Source organism: Staurois parvus, unplaced genomic scaffold, assembly GCF_062004578.1.
Source record: "Staurois parvus isolate SC_StPar_1 unplaced genomic scaffold, SC_StPar_1.0 ptg000338l, whole genome shotgun sequence".
Lineage (NCBI taxonomy): Eukaryota > Metazoa > Chordata > Amphibia > Anura > Ranidae > Staurois > Staurois parvus.
Genome location: NW_028318134.1, coordinates 203554 through 215502, shown reverse-complemented (window position 1 = coordinate 215502; position 11949 = coordinate 203554). Strand labels below are relative to the sequence as shown.

The following is an 11949-nucleotide window of genomic DNA, read 5'->3' as shown; positions in this document are numbered from 1 at the left end:
CAGTCTGGCCCCTGATGACCTAATGCATGATTGACAGGCCAGAAGACCTCTAGTCTGTCCCTCCCACGAGGACCTAACACCATTACTGATAGGCCAGAAAACTCTTGATGTGTCCTGCCCACGAGGACCTAACACCATTACTGATAGGCCAGAAAACTCTTGATGTGTCCCTCCCACGAGGACCTAACACCATTACTGATAGGCCAGAAAACTCTTGATGTGTCCCTCCCACGAGGACCTAACACCATTACTGATAGGCCAGAAAACTCTTGATGTGTCCTGCCCACGAGGACCTAACACCATTACTGATAGGCCAGAAAACTCTTGATGTGTCCTGCCCATGAGGGCATAACACCATTACTGATAGGCCAGAAAACTCTTGATGTGTCCTGCCCATGAGGGCATAACACCATTACTGATAGGCCAGAAAACTCTTGATGTGTCCTGCCCACGAGGACCTAACACCATTACTGATATGCCAGAAAACTCTTGATGTGTCCTGCCCACGAGGACCTAACACCATTACTGATAGGCCAGAAAACTCTTGATGTGTCCTGCCCATGAGGGCATAACACCATTATTGATAGGCCAGAAAACTCTTGGATCTGTCTTGCCCATGAGGGCATAACACCATGATTGGTTGAACTTGAAGTGGCAGATTTGATCTACAGCAAAGAGATGGGATCAAAGTTGCCCTGAAAATGTGACCAGTTATGGCAAAATTGACAAATTTGTTTTTGATTTCTGATTTGATCTTTTAGTAAAGGAACCATTCACACAGACGGCTGCCAGCAGAGAGACCAGCCCTATACCATGTTTGACAGGCCAGAAGACTCCTGATGTGTCCTGCCCATGAGGGCATAACACCATGATTGGTTGAACTTGAAGTGGCAGGTTTGATCTACAGCAAAAAGATGGGATGTTTGACAGGCCAGAAGACTCCTGGTCAGTCTGGCCCCTGAGGACCTAATGCATGATTGACAGGCCAGAAGGCTTCTAGTCTGTACCGCCCACGAGGACCTAACACCATTATTGATAAGGCTAGAAAACTCTTGGATCTGTCCTGCCCAGGAGGGGATAACACCGTGATTGGTTGAATTTGAAGTGGCAGGTTTGATCTACAGCAAAGAGATGGGATCAAAGTTGCCCCGAAAATGTGACCGGTTATGGCAAAATTGACAAATTTGTTTTTGATTTCATCTTTTAATAAAGGAACCATTCACACAGACGGCTGCCAGCAGAGAGACCAGCCCTATACCATGTTTGACAGGCTAGAATACTCCTGGTCAGTCTGGCCCCTGAGGACCTAATGCATGATTGACAGGCCAGAAGACTTCTAGTCTGTCCCGCCCACGAGGACCTAACACCATTATTGAAAGGCCAGAAAACTCTTGATGTGTCCTGCCCACGAGGACCTAACACCATTATGGATAGGCCAGAAAACTCTTGATGTGTCCTGCCCATGAGGGCATAACACCATGATTGGTTGAACTTGAAGTGGCAGGTTTGATCTACATCAAAAAGATGTGATGTTTGACTGGCCAGAAGACTTCTAGTCTGTCCCGCCCACGAGGACCTAACACCATTATTGAAAAGCAAGAAAACTCTTGATCTCTCCTGCCCATGAGGGCATAACACCATGATTTATATCAATTATATGAAAATAAATATAACCACAACAATAGCACTCACAAAATATAACTAATTAAATAAATAAAATAAATAATAATGATAATATTAATACTATTCATGCACCACCAAAAACAATAAAATGTGTGGAAAACAAAACAAATTTAAATAAATTTAAATAATAGATCCTCACTGAAGTCCATTCAATAAAGTCCACATAAAGCATATATGATCTTCAATCAAATGAAGTAATGGAATCTTTAACTTTTTTAACAGTGCTCAACAAGATACTGGGATCTGGTGAGTTTTCACTTCGATGGGGTGTTGAGCACTGGAATATCTATTGGTGAAAGAAAAGTTAAAGGTTCCATAACTTCATTTGATTGAAGATCATATATGCTTTATGTGGACTTTATTGAATGGACTTCAGTGAGGATCTATTATTTAAATTTGTTTTGTTTTCCACACATTTTATTGTTTTTGGTGGTGTATGAATAGTATTATAATTATTTTTTATTTTATTTAATTCCTTCTATTTTGTGAGCGCTATTATTGTGGTTATATTTATTTTCACATATTTGATCTATACCTCTGGGTTATTGCTGTATAATAGCAGCTCCTATTTCAAAGAATTTATTCTTTCTCAGTACTACATTCTGAAGGCGCGATGATGTAGGCTTTGGAATATATTGATCTGCTATTAATATAATTTACCAAAGTTTATATTATTTCCATAACACCGTGATTGGTTGAACTTGAAGTGGCAGGTTTGATCTACAGCAAAGAGATGGGATCAAAGTTGCCCCGAAAATGTGAGCGCTTATGGAAAAATCGACACTTTTTTTTTTTTTTTTTTTGATTTCTGATTTGATCTTTTACTAAAGGAGCCATTCACACAGACGGGAGGCCATCCCTATACATACATTGTGTGGACAGATTGGTACCCTATACAAACCAATGGGCAGCACCACCACTGTTCATGTAACCGCTCCTCCGAGCAGCTAGGGCATCTGACAGAAACTTTGGGGGTCATCTACTAAAACCAGAGCATGCAAAATCTGGTGCAGTTCTGCATAGGAAGGAACCAATCAGCTTCCAGATTTTATTGTCAAAACTTAATAGAACAAGCTGATTGGCCGCCACGCAGAGCTGCACCTAATCCTGACTGCTCCAGTTTTAGTAAGTCGACCCCATTGTGTCCAGGGATGGTGTTTCTGGCTACATACAAACCAACCGTGGCTCATTGTCCATGTACGCTGCCACGGATTGGTGCCAGGAAAGGAATTCTGGTAAGTATTTGATACAATTTTCAATTTCCTTTACAATGACTTCAACGCCCGTTTGCAGCACATCTGTGTCAATGGATGTTCTGTGCAGAGAGCATGCTCCCAGCACTCCAACCAAGCTGTCAGCGACAGTTCCTGGCCGCTGTTTACTGTGGGAGGGGCCCACAATCCTACGATAGCCAATCACAATGGTCACATAATCTGGAGCTCCGCCTCCCTTTGATCAGAACCCCCTAAAAGGGGTGGTAGCACGGGGTTAAACACAGGACGGTATGTTGTGGTGGTAACGAACTGCCATTCTCAGTGATCCGGCCTGTTCATCATGTGATCTTCCCCTACAGATCTGGATTTACTATTCAAAGTAAAAACATTTTATTCAGTTTGCACAAGGTTATGAATTTTCCATCTCAGATACAGAGCAGACGTGGGATCGTCCGGTGGGCACCACCAGATTCTGGACAGCGGAGTATTTACACCATGATGGACACACCCAATCAGAGCTGTGGGGGAAATCCGCATTTAAAGTGGAGCTCCAGCCAGGGGAAGGGTTTTTATTCTTGTCATTCCTCCATCTTATCCCAATCCGGCAATAAAAACCCAACAGGCAATCAAACCCTTCCCCAGTCTATCCAGGTCTAAAACATAGGACTTTGTAGGAGTTCCACTTCAAAGGGGCTTCCTGCACCCCCTCCCCCTTATTTCCCAGTACATTGCTAGGGCCCCCGATAACCACACGAGGGAGAGGCCCACAAAGGGCTTTATTTATCAAAGTTCATGAAATAGAAACTGTCTGTATTGCCAAACAGCAACTGGTTAAGATGTATTTATGTTTTGGGTCCAGCTGTAATCCAGGTTGCTGCAGGGACAACATTTTCATGCCAGACGCATACAGGCCCAATTAAAGAGGAAAGGACTCCGTTATCAGTATTTTAAAGTATTCATTGCCCATAGTAGCCAATGAAATTCTTCCAGCGCACTTTAGAAAACGAAAGAAAAACACTGAGTTATGCAATACAGGCAGTTTTTATTTCAGGCGCTCTGATGAATGGCATTGACAGTGTTGTCCTGCCAATGATGGGGTGGGTGGGGGTGGATGATGTGGTCTGTAGCTATTTGGCGTCTTCCAGCTGTGCGATCCTCTTCTCTTGTTCAGCCACGGTCGCCTTCAGTTGTTTTATATCCTTTAAGAGCTGCTCCAGGGTGCAGTCCTGATAGAAAGAGAAATTCTGAATTATTCTCCAAACTAGCGTGCCGCGTTCAAATGGACAGCAGAGGCAGGAAAGTTGTTCCAAGTCAGTCTCAACAGCTTGGATCCCCCTCCCAGCAGTGACTCAGCAGCTCAGCTCCTGTGGTCTCCCTCCCAACAGTGACTCAGCAGCTCAGCCACTGTGCTCCCCCTCCCAGCAGTGACTCAGCCCCTGTGCGCCCCCTACCAGCAGTGACTCAGCCCCTGTGCGCCCCCTCCCAGCAGTGACTCAGCCCCTGTGCGCCCCCTCCCAGCAGTGACTCAGCAGCTCAGCTCCTGTGGTCTCCCTCCCAACAGTGACTCAGCAGCTCAGCTCCTGTGGTCTCCCTCCCAACAGTGACTCAGCTCCTGTGCTCCCCCTCCCAGCAGTGACTCAGCAGCTCAGCCCCTGTGCTCCCCCTCCCAACAGTAACTCAGCTCCTGTGCTCCCCCTCCCAGCAGTGACTCAGCAGCTTAGCTCCTGTGCTCCCCCTCCCAACAGTGACTCAGCTCCTGTGCTCCCCCTCCCAGCAGTGACTCAGCAGCTCAGCCCCTGTGCTCCCCCTCCCAGCAGTGACTCAGCAGCTCAGCCCCTGAGCTCCCCCTCCCAGCAGTGACTCAGCAGCTCAGCCCCTGTGCTCCCCCTCCCAACAGTGACTCAGCAGCTCAGCCACTGTGCTCCCCCTCCCAGCAGTGACTCAGCCCCTGTGCGCCCCCTCCCAGCAGTGACTCAGCCCCTGTGCGCCCCCTCCCAGCAGTGACTCAGCCCCTGTGCGCCCCCTCCCAGCAGTGACTCAGCCCCTGTGCTCCCCCTCCCAGCAGTGACTCAGCCCCTGTGCTCCCCCTCCCAACAGTGACTCAGCAGCTCAGCAACTGTGCTCCCCTTCCCAACAGTGACTCAGCAGCTCAGCCCCTATGCTACCCCTCCCAGCAGCCACTCAGCAGCTCAGCCCCTGTGCTCCCCCTCTCAGCAGCTCAGCCCCTGTGCTCCCCCTCTCAGCAGCTCAGCCCCTGTGCTCCCCCTCTCAGCAGCTCAGCCCCTGTGCTCCCCCTCTCAGCAGCTCAGCCCCTGTGCTCCCCCTCTCAGCAGCTCAGCCCCTGTGCTCCCCCTCTCAGCAACTCAGCCCCTGTGCATCCCCTCCCAGCAGCAGCTCAGCCCCTGTGCTCGCCCTCTCAGCAGCTCAGCCCCTGTGCTCGCCCTCTCAGCAGCTCAGCCCCTGTGCTCGCCCTCTCAGCAGCTCAGCCCCTGTGCTCGCCCTCTCAGCAGCTCAGCCCCTGTGCTCCCGCTCTCAGCAGCTCAGCCCCTGTGCTCCCCCTCCCAGCAGCAGCTCAGCCCCTGTGCTCCCCCTCCCAGCAGCGACCAGCAGCTCAGTTTACCTTGCTCCCCCCTCCCAGCAGCTCAGTTCACCCTGCTCCCCCCTCCCAGCAGCTCAGTTCACCCTGCTCCCCCCTCCCAGCAGCTCAGTTCACCCTGCTCCCCCCTCCCAGCAGCTCAGTTCACCCTGCTCCCCCCTCCCAGCAGCTCAGTTCACCCTGCTCTCTCCTCCCAGGAGCTCAGTTCACCTTGCTTCCTCCTCCCAGCAACTCAGTTCACCCTGCTCTCTCCTCCCAGGAGCTCAGTTCACCCTGCTCCCCCCTCCCAGCAGCTCAGTTCACCCTGCTCCCCCCTCCCAGCAGCTCAGTTCACCCTGCTCTCTCCTCCCAGGAGCTCAGTTCACCCTGCTCCCCCCCTCCCAGCAACTCAGTTCATCCTGCTCTCTCCTCCCAGCAGCTCAGTTTACCCTGCTCCCCCCTCCCAGCAGCTCAGTTCACCTTGCTTCCTCCTCCCAGCAGCTCAGTTCACCCTGCTCCCTCCTCCCAGTAGCTCAGTTCACCCTGCTCCCCCCTCCCAGCAGCTCAGTTCACCCTGCTCCCCCCTCCCAGCAGCTCAGTTCACCCTGCTCCCTCCTCCCAGCAGCTCAGTTCACCCTGCTCCCCCCTCCAAGCAGCTCATTTCACCCTGCTCCCCCCTCCAAGCAGCTCATTTCACCCTGCTCCCCCCTCCCAGCAGCTCAGTTTGCCCTGCTGTCTCCTCCCAGCAGCTCAGTTCACCCTGCTCCCCCCTCCAAGCAGCTCATTTCACCCTGCTCCCCCCTCCCAGCTGCTCAGTTCACCCGGCTGTCTCCTCCCAACAGCTCAGTTCACCCTGCTGTCTCCTCCCAGCAGCTCGGTTCACCCTGCTCCCTCCTCCCAGCAGCTCATTTCACCCTGCTCCCCCCTCCCAGCTGCTCAGTTCACCCGGCTGTCTCCTCCCAGCAGCTCGGTTCACCCTGCTCCCTCCTCCCAGCAGCTCATTTCACCCTGCTCCCCCCTCCCAGCAGCTCAGCTCACCCTGCGGAGTCTTCCCAGGGGCCCATGTCATCACTTACCACATTGCCTCCATCGGATGACTGGCTGCGTTTGGGTAGGCGGGTGCTGAGGATATTTTTGGTGACTTTGAGCTCTCTGCTTTTGCTGGGAGTGTATCCGTCCTTCAGTGAGATGAGCAGGGGCTCGGCGTTCTTCCCCGACAACCATTCCTCCGCGGTGAGAGCCGGATCCGGGCCCGCAGTGTCTGGGTACAGGTCCTCCTGAAAGAGGTCCGACTGCAAGAGAGACATCGCTGGTCACATGATGACTGCATGGCTCCTCCCCATCCCATAGTGGGGGCCGCTCTTACCTTCCTGGGCACAGTCATGCCGATCGGCTCACACTTCCTCTCATGCAACTTGTAAAACCTGAAAAGAAAAAAAAAAAAAAAAGATCCAGCTGTAGTTTGCCTGGCTGAACGTCCATAAGCTGACCATACACATTACAACCAGATTGTACAACCTGCTGACAGGTAGTGGGAGGACCTGATTGTTTCGCTGGGGTAACAGAGATACAAGTTTTCTGACCTGGCAACCTCGCACTTGTTGACTTCCAGGCCCCTCTTGGGCATATAGCCCTGCCCCCGCTGGGACTCTTTGCTGCTGTACACCGACAGGTAATGAACGTACGGAGCCTCGTCCGTCACCTCGAAATAGCGGATACTGCTGTCCCCCTGTGAGTAGAAGGAAATGTTATACAATGTAGTGGGCTATACACCCCCCCCAATAAGTAACCAATCACTCCCTACCGACAATATAACCCTCAACAGTCATTAGGACTCCTTTCTCTGATTGAATTGCCTTCCTCTGTCATCTATCCACACACGTTTTACGATGCGACATCCATGCATCCGTCCCGTCCCCCCGCTTCCCTCCATTAGTATTGTACAACCTGTCTCTGGCATCGAGCGTGTCAATGGCTGACGGGTACTGAAGCTGCATTATGGGAATTTTAACACCTTGGAAGACCTTGAGCCTGGGTTCACGCTCATGCTTAGTTCACCTTGTTCCCTCCTCCCAGCAGCTCAGTTCACCCTGTTCCCTACTCCCAGCAGCTCAGTTCACCCTGCTCCTCCCCTCCCAGCAGCTCAGTTCACCCTGCTCCCCCCCTCCCAGCAGCTCAGTTCACCCTGCTCCTTCCTCCCAGCAGCTCAGTTCACCCTGCTCCCTCCTCTCTGCAGCTCAGTTCACCCTGCTCCCTCCTCTCTGCAGCTCAGTTCACCCTGCTCCCTCCTCTCTGCAGCTCAGTTCATCCTGCTCCCTCCTCCCAGCAGCTCAGTTTACCCTGCTCCCTCCTCCCAGCAGCTCAGTTTACCCTGCTCCCTCCTCCCAGCAGCTCAGTTCACCCTGCTCCCTCCTCTCTGCAGCTCAGTTCACCCTGCTCCCTCCTCTCTGCAGCTCCGTTCAACCTGTTCCCTCCTCCCAGCAGCTCAGTTCACCCTGCTCCCTCCTCCCAGCAGCTCAGTTCACCCTGCTCCCTCCTCCCAGCAACTCAGTTCACCCTGCTCCCTCCTCCCAGCAGCTCAGTTCACCCTGCTCCCTCCTCCCAGCAGCTCAGTTCACCCTGCTCCCTCCTCCCAGCAGCTCAGTTTACCCTGCTCCCTCCTCCCAGCAGCTCAGTTTACCCTGCTCCCTCCTCCCAGCAGCTCAGTTTACCCTGCTCCCTCCTCCCAGCAGCTCAGTTTACCATGCTCCCTCCTCCCAGCAGCTCAGTTCACTCTGCTCCTTCCTCCCAGCAGCTCAGTTCACCTTGCTCCCTCCTCTCTGCAGCTCAGTTCACCCTGCTCCCTCCTCTCTGCAGCTCAGTTCACCCTGCTCCCTCCTCTCTGCAACTCAGTTCACCCTGCTCCCAGCAGCTCAGTTCACCCTGTTCCCTCCTCCCAGCAGCTCAGTTCACCCTGTTCCCTCCTCCCAGCAGCTCCGTTCAACCTGTTCCCTCCTCCCAGCAGCTCCGTTCAACCTGTTCCCTCCTCCCAGCAGCTCAGTTCACCCTGCTCCCTCCTCCCAGCAGCTCAGTTCACCCTGCTCCCTCCTCCCAGCAGCTCAGTTCACCCTGCTCCCTCCTCCCAGCAGCTCAGGTCACCCTGCGGAGTCTTCCCAGCAGCTCAGCTTTTTCTGTGCGAATTCCACACTGCATCACAATCGCACCCTGTTCGTGCCAACCGCCGTCAATTCGCGGGGCAAAAAGGGCTTAAATTTCATTCGGGTGCAGCATTGCATGACTGCGCAATTGTCAGTTAAAGTAGTGCAGTGCTGAATCGCAAAAAAATGGCCTGGTTAGGAAGGGGGGTGGTGAATCCTCCGGAGGGTGAGGGGTTAAAGGTGGAGTTTTCCTCCCAGGTCATTTACCTTGCCGCACAGGTAGACGATGTTGGTGTCGGGGTCGAAGAACGGGATGAGGACCCCACTGCTTGTGTCCAGCTCCTGCAGGGTCAGCGGCTCGTCCAGGGACTTCTGTAAGGAGAGGGATTTAGGTTATGGGAAGGTCACAAAACCTCTCCTAGGATGAGATATCATCAGTCTGCTGCAGGCGGGAGGGAGCACTTCACCTAGATTCACGTGTGTGCGGCTCTGCAGGTCGCGGTTTGCGTGGACACGGCAGAACATTCATCTGAATAGGCTGCTGTGCCTCCTGAAATGCAGGGAAAAGGTCCCTGCGCCATTTTTGGAATCGCAGTCCGCACGGGAAATGTCATTACAGTGCAGTTCCCAGCGTGGGCGGCATTAATGGCACCCGCATGCACCTCCCGTGTTCCACTGTGTGGATGGTTGCGGCTGCAGGAACAGGTGTGGATCCCGCGGCAGCAATCGCCTGCAGAGGTGTGAGCCGAGCCTTCCTCAGTCTCCTCCCAACCAGTGATCAGACTGTACGCTCTACCTTTGTCGCAAGTCACAGGGTCGGAGGACGCAGCGCGGGCTGATCCGTGTCAGGCACTTAGCGCCCGGTCATACTGGATTGAAATCGCATCTAATGAATGTGAATGTTGGCGTCTTAATCTGCGCGATTTGCTGCAGCGACATTTCTAAAGTAGTTCTTGCGTGACTTTTTCTGCAGTTTAAGCAATTTCACATACACAGGTCGCAATACAGTCTTCAGAAATCGCACGACTGTAAATCGCAGTGGTGTGACCGGCGACTTAGTGACTGAAGGATAAGCTCACCTTTGGGAACATGTACCAGGGTGGAACATGTACCATGTTCCCATAGCTGCAGCCGCCGCCCATCGACCCCTCCCTCTGACAGATAGTACGGGGAGAAGTCTCCCCGTACTATCTGTTGGATTTGAAAACAGCGCAGCCGTCAGGGGCTCCGCCCACACAGGTGCGTCATTTATCAATTAACTGCGAGTCCTGACAGCCTTAGTGGCTGTGAGCTTGTAGTTTTCAATGAATTACCATGGCACTATGGTAGTTCATTGAAGCTTCCTGCCAGTATATCTGCTTGACCGTACACCCCGTACACCCCGTACATCCCCTACACTCCGTACATCCCCTACACTCCGTACATCCCCTACACTCCGTACATCCCCTACACCCCGTACATCCCGTACATTCCCTACACCCCGTACATCCCCTACACCCCGTACATCCCCTACACTCCGTACATCCCTTACAACCCCTATACCTCGTACACCCCTTACCTCCCTTACACCCCCTACATCCCATATACCCCGTACATACCCTACAACCCCTACACCCCATACATCCCCTACACCCCGTACATCCCATACATTTCGTACACCCCGTACATTCTGTATACCTCATACAACCCCGTACACCCCATACATCCTCTACACCCCATACATCCCCTACACGCATACATCCCCTACAACTCCTATACCCCGTACATCCCCTACACCCCGTACATCCCCTACACGCGTACATCCCTTACAATCCCTACACCCCATACGTCCCCTACACGCGTACATCCCATATACCCCGTACACTCCATACAACCCCTACACCCCATACATCCCCTACACCCCGTACATCCCATACATTTCGTACACCCTGTACATTCCGTATACCTCATACAACCCCGTACACCACATACTACACCCTGTACATCCCCTACACCCCATACATTCCATATATCCCGTACACCCCATACATTTCGTGCACCTTGTACATTCCATACATCCTGTACACACCATACATCCCGTACACCCCCTACATCCCATATGTCCCATACACTCTGTTCATCCCATACGTCCCGTATACCCTATACACCCCCTACATCCCATATGTCCCATACACTCTGTTCATCCCATACGTCCCGTACACCCCATACATCCCCTACATCTCGTACGGCAAGCAGATATTCTGACAGATCTGCAGAAGACCTGCATAGCATCAGTAATCTACTAACCACTGGTGCAATGTTCTCCAGGCTCCTGCGGACAAAAATAATAATTGCACATTATTTTACCTGCAAACAAAATTGTGCATTTATTATTTTTGTCTAAAAGGTGAATTTATCCTTTAAGAACACAGCCAAGAACTGCCATAATCAGAGGGGGCGGTCTTGTCATATACATGTGTCCACTTACCGTGTCCCATAAGGCCACCTGCCTCTCGCTCATCCGGCTGAATCCAGTGGTCAGGATTTTATCATCGGCCACAAAGATGGCCCGGACCGGTCTGCTGCCCTCATGGGGCTTATCCTTCTCCTGCAGAGACAAACACAATACGGGGACATGAGCCTCTTCTAGGCAACTTAAAGCAGAAACTTAATTAGCTTGTTTTTTCCCTTGGTTCCTGCCTCCCCCCTCATCTTCAATTTTTTTTTCGTTTCCATTACATACCCTATTTTAGTCTCAGTGATATCATCACTGGTTCTCTGTGCTTCTCTATGCAAGCAGAACATGACTGGTGGGAGGGGCCAGCGGGGTGCTGTACATAGCTTCTTTAAAACATCACAGCACTCTGCCCCAGTTCTCCTTTCCAGAACCCTCAGCCCTGATGGAAGCAGTGGGATGAGTTTTGCAAATATCAAAATGCCTCGGTGAGTGGGAATCAGTCTGGAGGAGTGGGTGTTCCTAGGCAGGCATTTGATACAGACCACCCTAGGTAACGGCCACATGTGCTGCTGGGCCTTCCTGATTGAAAGAACTGAAATCCAATGAATGAAAGGGGCGGGGTCAGGGATAGGATGGGAAGGAAAGAGCTAGTTGATGCTGGATGTCCTCCAGCCAGGAAAGAGACGGGCTGGTAGCTTTGGTTGCGGACATCCCCTTCTAAAAACAAAAAAGAAAAGTATCTTTTATTTCTTTTCTTTGTTGTAAATTATATTTTCTTTTCTTTTTGGGCCACTAGGTGGGGCTGTAGGCTCATGTCTACCACTCTTACCATGGCCATGCTGTTGAAAAAAAGGTTTGCAGACCTCAATAGCTCAAAGAAAAGTGCTAATCTGAGCAGTCACC

At 52.0% G+C, this 11949-nt stretch overlaps 1 protein-coding gene across 1 annotated transcript in view; it reads right to left on the bottom strand.

Moving 5' to 3' along the window:
- Positions 1 to 3270: 3270 nt before the first annotated feature.
- Positions 3271 to 11949, bottom strand: part of CORO1A (coronin 1A) — a 32869-nt gene continuing 24190 nt past the window's right edge. Inside the window, exons 6-11 of the mRNA XM_089684164.1 lie at positions 11077 to 11196; positions 8877 to 8981; positions 7056 to 7201; positions 6839 to 6896; positions 6549 to 6764; positions 3271 to 4123 (exon numbers count right to left, since the gene is read on the bottom strand). Coding sequence (XP_089540290.1) covers positions 4025 to 4123; positions 6549 to 6764; positions 6839 to 6896; positions 7056 to 7201; positions 8877 to 8981; positions 11077 to 11196 — 744 coding nt within the window. The 3' untranslated portion in view covers positions 3271 to 4024. The remainder of the gene's footprint in view (positions 4124 to 6548; positions 6765 to 6838; positions 6897 to 7055; positions 7202 to 8876; positions 8982 to 11076; positions 11197 to 11949) is intronic.